We start from the raw sequence: 16157 nt of genomic DNA, 5'->3' as shown, positions 1-16157 counted from the left end.
CCAGCTGGGCGGTGGTGGCGCACGCCTTTAATCCCAGCACTCGGGAGGCAGAGGCAGGCGGATCTCTGTGAGTTCGAGACCAGCCTGGTCTACAAGAGCTAGCTCCAGGTCAGGCTCTAAAGCCACAGAGAAACCCTGTCTCGAAAAACCAAAAAAAAAAAAGAAAAAAAAAAATTAGAAACCCAGACTAGCCTCACGTTCCCAGAAAGAAAGATAGTGACCTTCCCTCCCCCCCCCCCAACCTGGGAAATTCCAAAGCACAAGGACGCCCAGCCACCTGGTGATGAAGATGGCAGGGGGCCTTGCTCTGGAAACAAAGAACAAGCTGACCTGGCAGGATGGGAAAGAGCAAAGACCTTGCACCTGTGCCAAAGCAGCTCTGAAAGGCTCGCTTGTAGTTTTACCTTTAAAAACTAACCCCCGCAGAGGAACTCACAACTTCTCTGTCTACCTCGCTGCTACAGGGTATTAGAGACAGAAATTCCAGGCTAGCTTGTACTTGCAATAAAAAGAAACCTTGCTTTTTGCAGTCTGATCTTCTCTGGTTCCTGGGGGTTTCTCGGAGGGTCATTATTTGGGCACAACAGTTGTCAATATGGTACTGACACAGCAAGCCTTGTGAGCTTGCAGTGGGGTTAGCAACATACTTACCTTCAGATTTTCTACTCCAAGGCAGCTGAGAGGGTTTCTATATCTAGAGTTATTATCTTTCCTTCAAATGATATAAGGAAAGTAATAGTTGTCTTTTTTTTTTTTTTACTTTTATCTAGAAAGGTGTTTTTAACAAAAAAAAATTCAGACAATTGTTGTAGCATGATTTTCCACGGTGTGGAAATCTTAAACAGACCCTAACACAACCCAACAATTTGCAACATGCTGAAGAGAATTCTAGAGTCTATTTTGAAGGAAAGCCATACATATACACATTCTTTCACACACAAATAAAAACATTTGATTTAAAAACCTTAATAATTTCTGGGTTTTTTAGTTGTAGAGGTTACTAAACTTGGGTCTAGCACATGTTAACATGCTTTTTGCATCTGATATACACCTTGAACCTAGATTGACATAGCAAAGTGTCTGTTAGTGTTTAGTCAGAAGAATACTCCTAGTGTTGTATCCTGTGTTAGGGTTCATGTGTCGAAGGAGGGAGATACCACAGACTGAGTGGCTTAACAGAAATTCATTTCCCACAGTTCCTTTGGTTTAAGACCAAGAATGAGGCAGAGCGGGGTTCACTGGGGGAGGGGGGGCGCTCTACTCAGCTGCCAGTCATTCTGTGTTCCCATGGCCACAGGGACATAAGGAAAAGGAAGAAAGCACCCTGCCATGTCACCTCCTAAGGACATAGTCCATGTGCTGTTTCACCCTGGGGACTTTGTTTAGCCTTGCTCACCTCCTCAGTGGCACCACGTCCACTGTAGGGTGGGTGAAGATGACACACGCAGTTTATAACACTGTCCCTGAGACTATAACCAAAGGAAGGGAATTCCAGTTCAAGAGGAACTTAACTTGAAATTGATATGCTGATGACTAATCTCCAGTGTCAACCTGATCACACTTAGACGTTTCTAGGAAACTCGTCTCCGCTTCTGTCAGTGAGAGACTCTCTACAGAGGTTTAGCTCAGAGGGAAGATGCACCTGACATGGGGTCTGTATCCCATGGCCTGGTGTCCTCCGCTGAATAAACCCGGGAAGACACCAGGAAACCAGCATTCACTCCTCTCTGCTGCCTCAGTTTACACACAGTAGACCTGTCACCTCACACTCCATCCCTCATAGCTAGAGGTCCTCCAGCCACCCCTTCATCCCTGCCGTGATGGACTCTGCCCTCAGGATGCTTTCATGGCAACCAGCAATGTAAACAGTGCAGCATCTCAGAGGGAAGCAGCAGAACTAAGCTGTAAACACGTCATAGACGCTGATTGGCTTTCGTGGGGTTGGAGTGATTCATGGGTTTATGGGAATAAACCTAGGTCATCCAAGTTACACCCTCAGCAAACACTTCTATACCATGTTTAATTATTTAAGACAAGGTGTGGCTATATCTTAGTCTGACTTGGGCACCTTATATAGCCTCTTATCAAGCTCTTAATTCTACTACCTTGTCCTCCTAGTGCTATACCCATGTGCTGTCAAACCAGGCTGAACTAGATTTAAGAATATTCAGATTCATCGGTTTTATTTCATGTGTCTGAGTGTCTTCCTTGCTTGTATGGCTGTGTGCTGCTTGTGTGCATGGTGCCTGCAGAGATCAGAAGAGGACACCATATCCCAAGTAAACGAAATTACAGACAGTTATGAAGCCCACAAGAGGCTTGGACCTGACCTAGAATTTCAGTAAAAACAAAGTACTTTTAACCACTGCACCGTCTCCCTAGCCCCACTAGACTGATCTCTAAATATTTCCCTCCCCATTTCTGTTCCTCTTAGAGTTTGTATACACTGTTAGTGTCTGACTTTGTTCTCTATGAAAGCCTAGATCGTAATTTTATGATTGCTTTGTTATTTCCTTCTTTGGAAAATATTAGATTTTATTATCGCAAAGCTAAGCCTCTTGGCACACAACTGTAATCTCAACGCTTGTAAAGTTGAGGCAAAAGGATTTCGAGTTCCATCTCATCCTCTGTGACCTATTTGAGGATAAGTTTTGTTTTTCCCGCCTCTTTTGTGCTGTGACCCAAAGCCTCGTAGCAGGTCGCTCTGAGCCTGCTCAGTGTCGCAGGGTTTGCCTGAGCACTGGCCTCTGTGCTGTCACAGTGTCTCTATCCTCAGGACGGGAGCAGGTGTGAGTCTCTGCAGTGCCCACCGCCCACTGTAAGGGCGGACCACGTCCTTATGAGACTGACAGGAGCGGCCATCCATGAAGATCGATATTTACAAGGCCGTGTGATAGGCAAATCACATCACATCTGTTTCACAACTGTCATAGGTGCTTTGCCACTGGGCCCTGGGACTTCTGCAGCCATGGCCTTTGCCTTGGCTTTCAGTATTAGACATAAGCTCCCTGCAGAGATGGGGAGGTGGGGGCAGGTGATGTGACCTTAAATCCAATTGGAAAATGATTGAACCCATTCTACTCATGCCATCATCACACCATAGGGCACATGATCATTTCTATGGTAACTGGAAATACATAGGTGGCATCAATTTTTAATACTATATCTGGTTCTACATTTAATGTTGATTCAACTATTCTGGGTGATAGGGGAATTGACCCCATGAAGTGTTCTCACTAAGAAGACTCACAGATACAATAGGGATACAATATGCCTTCCTTAGGCCAGTGGTGGCGGTTCACACCTTTAATCCTTGCACTCAAGTGGCAGAGGCAGGCAGATCTGAGTCTGAGGCCAGCCTGGATTATAGAGTGAGTTCCAGGACAAACAGGACCACACAGAGAAACCCTGTCTCAACGAACAAACAAGAAACCTGCTCCTGTCAGTCTGTCCCACACCCCTACCTCCATGGCCTCACCCACCCTATGATACCACCTTCCCCATCCCACCCCTGAGATCACAGACAGGGGCTACAGTAAGAATTCCTCCCAGACTTTACACTAAGCAGGTGTCTTAGTTAGGGTTCCTATTGCTAGAGGGAACGGTGTATTTGGCTTACACTTCCAGAGTGTCATGGCCTTGAAGGAAGCCTGGATGAGAATTCAAACAGTGCAGGAGCCTGGAGGCAGGAGCCTATGCAGAGCTTGGGCTGTCTCACATCAATCACTAGTTTAGAAAATGTCCTATACAACTCTCCTGGGAAGCAGAGTCTAAAAGCTAGCCCTGCCCCTTACTAGCTGTGGCACTCAGGTGAGCTGGCCCTACCACTCACAGGGGAAGTGTGGAGAGCCGATCCAGGTGGCACAGGTGCAGAAGAGTGGGCAGGTTGACCACCAAGGCCAAGACCCAGGGTTTTGAATTGGCTCATCCCAGCATCTAACCTATTCATGAGCAGCTAGAACATGGGAAGGGACTGGTCCTGTAGAAGCATAGATGCAGGATCTCCATGACAGGATCTCCACCAACAATAGTATATCTGAACGGGGTCCAAGGGAAGGTCCAGTATTGATAGGTTAGCAAAACCAGAATTTTGGAATCAGACACATAACTCACTGCCAAAAACATTTTCAAGTGAAGATGTCTGAGAAAAAGGGTACACTGTGAGATACACTGTGACATATCGGAGCTTCCATGGTGAGATTATTTTTTAATCTTTATTTAGTTTATTCTTCTGCAAGGATGGTTAAAAAGCCAGACTGGTGTTTATGGAGGAAAAGGAATATGAGAGGAATCGGGGTGCAATTCACAAAGAATTGATAAAAGTTTAAAAAAAGGTGAAAGAATAAAGAAAGGAAGAGAGAGAGAGAGAGAGAAAGAGAGAGAGAGAGAGAGAAAGAGAGAGAGAGAGAGACTGCAGGTTTGGCTGAAGCCTGATCTTATGAAGGCATTTCCTTTTGTCATTGAAGTCCATGGCAGGCAGTAGATGTCTGTTGGGGAATCTTCTTTAATTACACAGCTTCAGGGATTTGCAGGCTTGGCCTTCTTGTAGCCATGAAGTCCTTCAGCTGTGACAGGCCTAAAGGATATCATTGTTACAGGCTCTAGGTGTTCCTTGAGAGCCTCAGCTAACACATGACCAATGGGGATGTGTGGAGTCACCAATAGTGCCAGAGCCTGGTCTGCCATCCATCAGGCTCTTGACCCATTCCTCAGTGGTAAACTTCTTCACACAGCTGTCTTCCACGTGCCAGGACTCAGGCTCTGCAGCGAACACAGCACAGCAGAATCTCTCCACTCTGAGTGCACACACATACGAGCACACGGCTCCTGGTCTGAGGACTGGGATGAATTTGCATGTGTACTGTATCTTCTCCTGCTTCTCACAGAAGTGAGTGACAGGCAGCTGTCTGATGCACGTCTCTATTTCACTCTCTAGATGCACAAGATCGCTCTTCTCTGCTTCAAAACCAATTATCTGCTGATTGTTTCCATCCAGACCAATGAACAAATATCCCCCGTCAGTGTTTGCAAATGCAGATACAGTTCGAGGGATGAGCTCTTTGATGCGTTTTCGCAGCTGTTTCACGGAAAGCAATGTAACTTCGACACAGGCAGATCTGGTGAAGGGGAAGTCTTCCTGGTGCTGAAATTGTGTCTTGTGAAAAACCGCAGCAGCCAGGTCCTCCAGGTCGCTCTCGTCTTCTACTCCAGGGCAGGCTCTGCTTGCAGGCAGCTCTGGTCTGACACAGGATCTCCCTCCCACTTCCTCCAGGTCTCGGAGGAACTCGAGAGCAGCAGCGGCATTCACTTCATCCGAAGACGAAAAGCTTCTAATGTACAAATTGGTTCTCAGGGTGCCAATCGGCAGCCCAAAGACATCCAGACTCCATGGTTTCACGAAGATATTAAAGTAGTCTCCATGCACCATGAAGTCTAGATGCCTCCCCACAAAAGGCAGACATTTACAAAGAGAGGCTTCCAAATCCAGTCCCAATCCATCCCTGGGAAGGCTAAAATTTTCATTTTCAATTTTAGCCTTGATCACTCCACCTCCAGAGTTCAGGAGGGCACACACAGCTCGAGAGATGGTTTCATTCTCTTGTTTTCTGAGGGGTTGGTTCTTCATCTTCTTTCTATTCTTCTCCCCAAGTGTGATTGCTCCCACCTTTAGAACCAGCTTAGCATAGTCTGTTTCCAGATCATGGGTGATGGCCATGTCCCCAGCAGCGTTTGCATTTTCAACCTGAATTTCTTTTCTGTAAAACAGACAGAGCCTTTAGAAAGAGACATAACAGGAGACAGCAAATTCTGTACTGTGAAACCAACAGCACAATCCTTGGGTACACATGTTCCACATGACCGGTCACTCTGTGGATGGAGAAATGGTTTTCTTTTTACAGATTTTTGCATCATTAGGCAAGCTGATATGCCTACTGGGTTTTCAGATATGTTACAAGTATAGTTAAGTCCTTTGAATTTTCAATTCTAGTTTAATTTTCACATATCTCTTTTCTAGTCCTAATTATTGTCTTCAGTCTCCTCTAAGCAAACCCCCATTGGAATCTGTGTGGTTTTTGTCTTTTATGTAACAAAGGCTTTGATTACACTTTTTTTAAAGATTTATTTATTTATTATGTATACAACATTCCTTCCCTGTATGCTTGCATGCCAGAAGAGAGCACCAGATTTCATTATAGATGGTTGTGAGCCACCATGTGGTTGCTGGGAATTGAACTCAGGACCTCTGGAAGAGCAGTCAGTGCTCTTAACCTCTGAGCCATCTCTCCAGCCCCTGATTACACTTTTTTTAGACTTATTTTAATGGCTGCTGTTGTTCAGACTGCACGCTTGTCTTATGTGCCATGTACATGCACTAGCCATGGAAACCAGAAGAGAGCATCCGATCCCTTGGAACTGGAGTTACAGGTGGCTGTAAGCCCAATGTAGGTGCTGGGTATTGAATTCTGGTGTTCTGGAAGAACAGCCAGTGCTCCTAACCACAGAGCCATCTCTGTAGCCCAGCTTTCAAATTATTTATGATTAGTATCCATTCTGTCCATTTTACAATTAGGCTATTTTTTTTACCTTTGGCTGAGTGCATAATCTCCCTGGATATTAACCTTTATCAGACGGTGTGTTACAAACCTTTTCTCCCTCTATGGATTGCCTGTTTGTTCATTGTTCCTTCTTTTCCTGTGGAGCAACATTCCAGTTTGATGGAATCACAGGTCTACGTTGATATTTTTTTTATTGTGCTTTAGGAAACATCTGCATTGATTTTCTTTCTGTCCCTGTGACAATTATCCGGACCAAAAGCAACTTTGAGATAGAGCAGGTTTATTTGCAAATAATTCCACATCACCATCCACCACTGAGGGATGTCAGAGCAGGAACTTGAAGGAGGCCTGCTTGCTGTTCCACACAACATTACCTTTGCCCAAAGAACTCTCTTCACAGCCTAGGAAATCTACCAGGAACCATGGGGATGGAGCTGGCTGGCTGGCTTTCTTATGCCTAAGGAATGGGGCTGCCCAAAGTGGTCTGGGCCCTCCTACATCAATTATCAACAGTCTTACACACGTGCCCACAGCCAATCAGATATTGACGATCCCTCAATTAAAGAACTCTTCCCAGATAATTCTAGGTTCTGTCCAGTTGACAGTAGAGCCAGTCAAGGCAACATCCAAATGACCTTTGCCAAAATGTCATAGACCTTTTCTTCTGTGTCTTCTTTTAGTAGTTCTCCTATTTCTTACCTTTCTTTTCTGATCTTACATTGATATGTTTAATTCATTTTGTATTTGGCTTGTGTAATGTGGTGTGAGAAAAGTTCAATCTCATTTGCTACAGGTCGACATCACCTCACGTCTCCCAACGACTTTGTCTACACTCTAGGATCTTGCCTCTCTCAGAAGGTGCTTCTGCCCATTTACACCCTGCTTTTGCATTATTGGACCCTGAAGTCCAATTACCAAAAAGGAGTTGCCCCAAGAGATCACTCTCACACTGCAGTTGATGTAAAAGCAAGAAAATTTAATTATTTCTGTCGCTACAGGGCCCTTCAACATTCGAGAAGCCAAAAGACCCCGAATGACTGTCACAGCTATTTTTAAAGTAAAAAGCCATAGAAACAAGGGCGGGGGAAGCTCAACTGTTAGGATTGGCTTATTTAAAGGACTATTAACAATAACTGGTCTGGGCCAGGGCTGGAGGGCGGTTGCCAGATCAGGCGAGGTAAGAGGGAACATCTGAGGGTTATTTTGGCCCCTTTCCCAGGACTGAGTCAAAACATCTGTGGACATCTGTGGGTTATCTTGTCCTAAACCCAGGAGCGGAGCTCTATTTGGAGAATATCCACAAGGACACAGGGAGATGGGAGAGTCTCCAATATTCCGGGACATGCATGTGTAGTTGTTAGGCTCCCAGGGGAAAGGGGAGACCACTAAGGCTGAGAGGCCTCAGAAATGGCTTCAGAGTTATCCTAGAGTTTTACAGCATTAGCCATAATTTCCTGTTTTTCATAAGCCTTGTGAGGTTTGGCTGAAAATAGGTCAGTTAAGAAAGTAGCTAGCTCTGCCAATCTTTATAGGGCACCTGCCTGTCTACTGAGAGCTGGGCAGGCCCTCATCCTCTGCCTCAGCATAAGTCACATTAAGGTCTCTGTGACTCAGGAGGAGACTTTGTAGATAAAGGGCTTCTTTTACAAGAATGAGGACCTGAGTTTGGATTGCCAGCACCCACATAAAAAGCTGAGAGCGACTGCATGTGCCTAGCATCCCAGTGTTGGCAGACAAAGAAGGGATCCCTGGGTCTAATTAACCAGGTAGTTCCTTCTCAAAATATAGCATTGACTCTGGAAGAAATTCTCTTAGAAGGGAACTTGGGGTTCAGGGTGTCTAGTCAGCTACCTTTGGAAGCAAAGAGAATGACATTCAGATACCTTACTCTGTCACAATTGCAAGCTGGTAATAAAATCACAGAAAGAGGGGACAGGTGTGACTGAGCCGACCGGATGTGAGCACATTTTCCCTAACACCTTATAAAAGTTCTTCATCTCCACCCAAAAGGCTGCAAGGAGCCTAGCATGGTGCTGACCCTGTGAGGCTGATGTGGGCACTGTGAGCTCAAGACATGGCGAAAATGAACAGTGAATCGCAGTCCAGCCTGGCTACACACCCAGACCCTGTCTGCCTCCTTCCCCTCTAAAATACTAAAGCAAAACAACAACCATCATAAACAGGAACTAAAGCAGCCTGTACTGCAGAGAAGGGAGCAGTTTCGTTTCTGAGAAGGGAACAGTTTCATTTCTGAGAAGAGAACAGTTTCGTTCCTGCCCAGGCGGTAGTTGCGACTCCACCCTGTTCTTGGCACTGCTGAGCAGTCAGTTCCTCATTCCTTCCCAGCCCCTCCTGTCCAGAGTCTCCTAGTCAGGCCCAGTCTTAAGCCTGCACCCATGGTTCACTCTCCCTATGGAAAGGAGACAGAGTCTCATCACACACCCAAGTCTCAAAGCACAATTCTCACATCCACAGGAATTTTGAACCTCAAGGGGGATACAATACAGTTATATTTAAAGGTGTTGTGGTCTAGCCTGGGACACTGACCATCTCACTCCTAAAGCTGCGACTATGGTAAATTTTCAGTGGTTCAAAATTCACTTCTTTTCAGCATGTATCTGGGACTCAATCCTTCAGAAAGAAACATGACAGGTGAACCCCAAAGCCAGGCATGTAAATTCATCAACCTCCCAGAAACTTTAGCTGTGGTTTATAAATCAGATTCTCCAACCCTAAATCCACTTCCAAATTGTGTTGTGCACTGGAGAAAATTCCCTGAGACTTTGACTTGGGATTTAAGGTGTCTTGTTAGCTGTCTCCGGCAGGGAAGAGCATGGCATTCCGATGCCAGCACTGCAGACTGGCAGGAAAACTCCCTGGGACAGGAGCAGGGGCTGCCTCTGGGGAACAGTGAGACCTGGAGCCCTCTGTGGGCTCCTCTAAGGTGCTCTGCCTTTGGTTTAGGAGAGCAGTGTGAGCTTCTCTGGGTTCTAGTGTACTTCCTTCTTTCTTCATCTAGAATGCACTTCTTGCCTGCCTGCCTGCCTGCTGGACATAGTTACCCAACATCCCACAGGGTCAGATCTCCAAGAGAATAGGGTAAGGCTCCAGAGGCTCCGGAGACCAGCAGGAGCCTAACCCACCCACACCCTCTGCTGTCTGTCTCACTAGTTCTGGCTCAGACAAGGCAGAGCCTGAGCTTAAACCCTCCCTCCGCCCTAAGCAAAGGCATTTGTCCTCACCCACAGCTCACCCACGTCCTCCACAGCCTGTACTTTGTCAAAATGAGCTACGAAGACTCCAAAAGCCAATAGTCCAAGTAGGAACAGAAACAAACAAGGGTCCCCTGATAGAAAATAATTGTACTGATGACCCCCATATGATCCCAGAGCCACTAGACTGTACCGGGACTGGAAGGGAGGGACGGAAAGGGCATAACCCCTTTAAGGTTGGGGCTTGAGTAGGCTCTAATGAAGTGGTCACTTACCCATGAGTTCTGCGGTTGCGTGGCTGAGTTGTTTGAAGTCTGGGACTCATATCTTCTCCCAGTCAGCCCCCTGGTGTGATGAGGCAATCTACAAGTCACCTGAGGAAGACCCTCCCCACTGCGAGGTCTTCCAGGGTGGGCTATGTCACTTGGCCAGTCCTAGCTACAGCTCCGGTTGTGTCCCCTCCTCCAAGCCTAACCTAGTCCTTCGTTCTTTGCTCCCCTGATCTTTGCGGAGCTTGCTGACTCCCTCAGCACTGGTTCACTGGTGTAGTAAGTGAAACTAGCAACTGCGAGTACTTATCCGCACGTAGTTCCACCCTCCGTCCGCCCAGTCGCTGGCTAAAAGCCAGCTGACAGGCGCCCAAGAGGTTTTCTATTGGTCAGAACGAAACACAGGCTCCCAGCTGAGTAAACCGACCTTTGCATAGCCAACCGCACCTGGATTTCCCAGATCATCAGGGCTGTCCCTTTGTTCAAAAGAGCAAGTTTCCCTGTTAATACCCCTGAAGCCACTTCAGCCCAGGGCTTAAGACTCTCAAAACACTGCTCCACCAGAAATGCAAATGGGTGACACCCCTCTTCTTTCCCTGGGATCCTAGAGCTCTCTGGGGAGATGAGTTTTTTGGGATTCCTAGGACTACCCTAAAATGATCACCCCTCCTGTCACTTTGGTATAGTAAAACTTTCCCAAAATTGTTGAATGGAAAACTGGCCCTCGGAAACTGATTCTGGTTTTCAGCCCATATGAACTGTGCAAAATATTCGGGATCCTGGACATTTTCATAACGTGCATTGCTCATGCTCTGTCCACTGTCACCCTCTCTTGTCTGCTTTTCCCTAAGAAACAGCAGTCTTAGAAAGACAGGGGCCCTTGAAATGTTCAGCTCATGGGGGTGGGGTGGCGCGGGGGACTGGGTCTCTGCTGTGAATTGTTTTGTCTGGGGAGCGCCATCCAAACCCCATTCCTGACTCTACTGCCTGTTAGAAGTTGTGCAGTCCAGAATTCCACTGTCCCTCCACCCTAGTGGTCCAGATTCAGGGATCATCCACGTGGACTGAGCTTCATCTCCTGTCATCACCAGGCCAGATCTGAGGAAACCGCTTCACAGACTTAAGAATCTTTTCTTTAATCTTTAATTTAAGAAATAACAGGATGCTGGGGGTTTCTCAGGCTGGCAGGAAGCAATGAAGAAGAAACCATATACAAAGTGTGGGGAAGGAGTGGGCAGAGATGGAAACCCCCTCTGTGCTGGGGCTGTCAGGAGGTGGGGGAGGAAGTAGCTAAGGAGAACTAGTTAGTGAAATCTGTCTAGTGAGTCACCACACCAAGTCAGAGCCCTGTGAGCACAAATGCACCCTACCCCTTCCTAGGGAAGTCCTACAGCACGAGGGCAGGGCAAGTCAATGGTCAGGTGCTTTAGGGGGGCACTGGGAGGAAGGGAAGAGGGGGTAAAAACTGGCAGCCCAGGCAGGAGCAGCATCTAGAGGAGGCAGCTGGTAAAAGGGGTGCCAGTGCCTGTGGTCCCTGCGCCTGCAGACTCTCCAATGAAGCCTTCTCCTCCTTCTCCCCTTCCCTCTACTCTTCTCTCTCCTCCTTCCTCCTAGCTTCTCCTCCAGGAGCCCAGGTTCAGTTCCAAAGTCAGCAAAAAGAAGTTCAATTCCAAAGTTCAGGGCGTGGAAGACCAGATTAGGACGGCAGCAAACAGAATGTCCTGATGAAGACCATGTCTGGGTTCGTGGTCCTACCACAGCCAGGGTCTGTGTTAATGTCACAGGCCCATGATGCCACCAAAGGCCACACAGCAGTCCAGAGTCTAGGCTACAACCTGTGACCTCGTTGGTGTCTGCGTGCTGTTTTGCTACCCGGCCAAGCCTATTTGAGTGGTCAGTTCTTTCACCTGGGACCATGGTATCAACCAGACCAGGGCCTCTGTCTGGGTCCATGGCCCTGCCATAGTCCGGGTCTGTGGTAATATCTGCAAATCCTGGCACCATTGAAGGCCATACCAGGGGTCTAAGCTGACACCTGGGGCCATGTTGGTGTCCCAGGGCCTTGCTGCCATGGGAACCATGCTTGAAAAATTTCTAGTGCAGGTGACCCTGGCAGGCCCCCTGAGTGTGGGAGGCTGCAGACAAGAAACAGATAATGCCATAGGGACAGAGATTGGGTGTAAAGGGGGTGTAGAAGGGAGGGAAGGGGAGAAGGGAGGGGGGGATGAAAGGAGGAAAAGGAGCAGGGGAGAGACAGAGAGCTGCCTCTTCAGAAGAACAGCAGGGAGAGAGGAAAGAGGGCCCAGACCAGTTCACCTAGGCAAAGAGGGAGGGTTGAGAGTGGGCGGAGCTTGTCTCTCAAAGGGACAGGGTACTGTCTGGGTTCATCCTGCCAGGTAACTGGAAAGGTCAGCATAATCCTAACAGTGCTGATACACATGGTCTGCCCTGCCACTTGGGATAATGGTGAAATCTGTGCCTGGGCTGCTGCCGAGGACTGTTTCTGAGTCTGCGGCCTATCAGAGCTGGGGTCTGTATTGATGTCTGTGGCCCATGTTGCCACCAGAGATTACATAGATGCCCAAGGTCTGAACTACAACCTGTGACCATGAGAGTGTCTGAGGGCCATGCTGCTGCCAGGGCCATGCTGATCTGAGTGGCCTGTGTAGATCTCTCTCCACCACCAACTTCAGGAAGAGAGTCATTATATCAAAGAGCTTTGTGGTTCTGCCTCATCTACCTCACTCCTGGACTCACTGAAGCGATGCCCCATGCATCCTGCTGTATTCTAGTGTTTTCCATCACTGCGCTCAATCCTCAGTAGGAGATGGTGCCTGAGGCCTTGAACCTTGCTTCATCCAGGAAACCCAAACTTGTGTCCGGGTGCACAGGTCCACAGGTGCACCTGCTGACTCATTTCCCAACACTACACATTTTCAGCTTTTTAAGCTTTTAAAAAACATTTAAGTCTAGGTTTACATTTCCTGGATTGCTAGTCATTTCTTGGAGTTTCCGCAATTATGTTGCAAATACATGTAGATTTACCCAAAGCAAACTGATCTCTTGATGAGTTTTTCCAGTAAACATAATATAACACTGTATATTATCACTTCCTACTGTCTACAATAAAGTTCCATATGGAAAGAGGGTGGTGGGTTAGCACTTTACTTCACGAAGGCCTTAAAAGCCATAGGCAAGGAAGAGTTCAGTGCTGTAGAGGACTCAGCCACAGAACAACACAACACAGGAAGGGAGGGAGGGAGGGAGGGAGGGAGGGAGGGAAGGAGGGAGGGAGGGAGGGAATGGAAGGAAGGAAAGAAAAAAGAGAAAGGAAAATAAAAATTAAAGCAGGTTTTCATTATGCCAAATATCTTGGCCAACCTCAATGGAGAGAAGTCTACAGTTAAACAAGTCTTTTTATATGAATTTTGCTTCTTTTAACTTTAAAGTTGGATTTTAAAGATAGACTGGTTTTGGAGGAATGGAGAACCACTCAAGTGATACAGCAAGAACTCACGTGAGCATTTTGTCAGACTAAACCACATGGTGGCCTTTTCTTTCCTGACAGCCTGCAGGAAGGGTCACTAAGTACAGGAGGGGATGCAGGAAGGATGTGGTGAAGATCACACACATCCCAGGACCAGGACATTGCTCAGCCCTCATGGTTATTTTCTGTTTTCCTTTCTCTTGCTTGCGGGGACGCCTGGTATGTTTTTCTTTTACTGCTGGTCAGTTTCTTCCACCTAAATAGGTCCCCTTCTGATATCAGTTTGAAGAGTTTCTCTTTGTAATTTAGAGCAGGATCATTAGTACTGATTGAACTCAGTAATCGCCAATAAACTCAAACAAGAATTTGTGACCTCTTGTCTTCTCCCCACTTAGAAAATCCCACATAGAAGGATGTAAGCTCCTCACAATAACCTGTGTGTGATCTTCAGTGCTCTAACGCGGTGGCAAGTCTCTGAGACTGTGAATGTTGGGTCCACGTGGGTGTGTCTCTGAGATTGTGAATGTTGGGTCCACACCGGTGCCTCTCTGAGATTGTGAATGTTGGGTCCACGCAGGTGCGTCTCTGAGATTGTGAGTGTTGGGTCCACGCGGGTGCGTCTCTGAGATTGTGAGTGTTGGGTCCACGCGGGTGCTTCTCTGAGATTGTGAGTGTTGGGTCCACATGGCTGCATCTCTGAGATTGTGAGTATTGGGTCCATGCGGGTGCATCTCTGAGATTGTAAGTGTTGGGTCCACGCGGGTGCGCAAAGATGGAGACAGACCACCAAAGTCTAATAATCCAGAAGCAAACTTTATTCCAGGAAAAAATTAAAAATTAAAATAAAAACCTCCATGGGGCACAAAAAGTTTATCAGTCAGCTGAGACCATGCCAGAGATGGATTTTGTAAGGCTGTGTCAAAGGCTGTTCTGAATCTACCTTCTTATAGTAGGGGCATCAAGCATTAGGTCTGAACAAAGGAATTTCTACAATCTCAAGGTAAAACTCAGATACAGATTGCCTTACTTTACAATCTTCACTTTTCAATTAAACTAGTGCTTGTACTTAGTCTATTGTCTTCCTTGGTACTTCCAGGTAGTGTTTACTGAAGCCCTGTGCTCTCCCCTTTGATGCTCCCAGTTTCACATAGCAGGGATAATGTGCAACCCAGAGGTCATGTGTATCTATCTCCTAAAAGTTAACTCAGCTCATATCCCTTTTTAATCAAGGATGGATTGGGGGTTGGTGGTGGGGGTGTTAGGCTCAGTTTGCAGAGAGATGCTTCGGCCTTGTATATAGAGCTATAGGATGTAAAGCACGGTAATCCACTATTAACAGTTAGAGAGCTGCTGACAGTCTGTTCTCATTCTCCTAGGCTTTATATTTCTTATTTATACATGCTTATTTCTGGAATCTACATTTTTATATTCTTATTCTTGGACCCTTCATTGGACATGGAAGGAGGAAGACAGATGTGTAGGCCTGCAGCTTTGGCAGTCCCTGTCTGTGACCAATAGACCCTTGTCCTTTTGGAGGTAGCACATGAAGAAGTGAGCCCGTGGAAGAACAAGACTCTTCTTCACCTCACTACCCAGGGTGAGGAGATGTAGTGGCCAGAGCCTGCTAAGTCCCTTCAAGATCTTGTGAGAACACACAACAAGCTCCTATTGTGCTCTGTTTACACTAGTATGGGATTCCTGAGTCTCCACAAGGGACATCCCCTAAAGACCACTCCCAATTAGCATCACTGTAAGGAGCGGGTCGTTATGAAGTGGAAGTCTCAGTGATGCTCAAGATGCAAACTACCCTGCGATCTACCCTGCTAATGAGAGTTCATGTCACCTCACAAAGGAAAACACATTAAATATAGCACCAAGAGCCTTGAAGTCTCAACTGCTTCTGTCTCCTACCTGGGGCACAAGCCCCTCTTCCCCTGAGCACCTCTACTTGTATTGCAGGTTAGGGACCTTCTGGGATTCTGTTTCTCTGCCAGGTCAAATATTAAAGGCAGGAAAACTATGGAGCACAGCAGGGAGGGTGGTGGAGTGAAATCTCAGACACAGCAGACCGCAGCAACAGAGTCAGCCTGTAGAAGGCTTTTATTAGGGGTGAGGAAACAATACAGAGCAAGACAGACAGAAAGAAAAGACCCTGAGCAGAGCAGAGGGGGCCTCAGGAAGCTGAGGTTCTGTCTCTCCTTGATGTCTGGGGGCTCTTAAGGGTCTTCCGCCCCCATTTTATGACTGTTCAGATTGAACGAAGACAGTGCAGCTGATAGATTCATAAGTCTGGGGAAAACACATTCTGGTCTGGCTTTGGTCTTGTTGGATTGGTCGATAGGTGGTGGTGGGGTCCTACTGGCAGGAGGAAAAGCCCATCAGGCCTTTTTTGAAGCTGCTAGGCTTTTGTCTGAGGAAGAAGTCACCATCTTGTAATTTCACCATCTTTATGATCGATATAACCTCTCTACTTGTACCTTCTCCATGTGTAAGAAAAGTCCTTCCATCCTCTCTTCCCTCTTGAGCTCCTTTCTGGTCTCTGACCATTTCTTCCAGGAATCCTTGCCTGTGCTGTTTGCTCTTTCATTTTTTTTCTCCTCTTTTCCCATTTACGTCTTTCCCTTAAGCTGCC

The 16157-nt window shown here is 46.9% G+C and overlaps 1 protein-coding gene across 1 annotated transcript; it reads right to left on the bottom strand.

Annotated features, from left to right (window-relative positions):
* Nucleotides 1-4195: 4195 nt before the first annotated feature.
* LOC119813660 (schlafen family member 12-like) lies at nucleotides 4196-10349 on the bottom strand. The gene is made up of 2 exons (XM_038329062.1): nucleotides 10045-10349; nucleotides 4196-5756 (listed from the first exon to the last, which is right to left on the bottom strand). The coding sequence occupies exons 1-2, from the start codon at nucleotides 10092-10094 to the stop codon at nucleotides 4622-4624; spliced, it is 1185 nt and encodes a 394-aa protein (XP_038184990.1). The 5' UTR covers nucleotides 10095-10349; the 3' UTR covers nucleotides 4196-4621.
* Between the last annotated feature and the right edge of the window lie 5808 nt (nucleotides 10350-16157).

This window comes from Arvicola amphibius, chromosome 4 (genome assembly GCF_903992535.2).
Source record: "Arvicola amphibius chromosome 4, mArvAmp1.2, whole genome shotgun sequence".
Taxonomy (NCBI): domain Eukaryota; kingdom Metazoa; phylum Chordata; class Mammalia; order Rodentia; family Cricetidae; genus Arvicola; species Arvicola amphibius.
The sequence above is the reverse complement of the archived record's forward strand: the minus strand, read 5'-3'. Positions and strand labels throughout refer to the sequence as shown.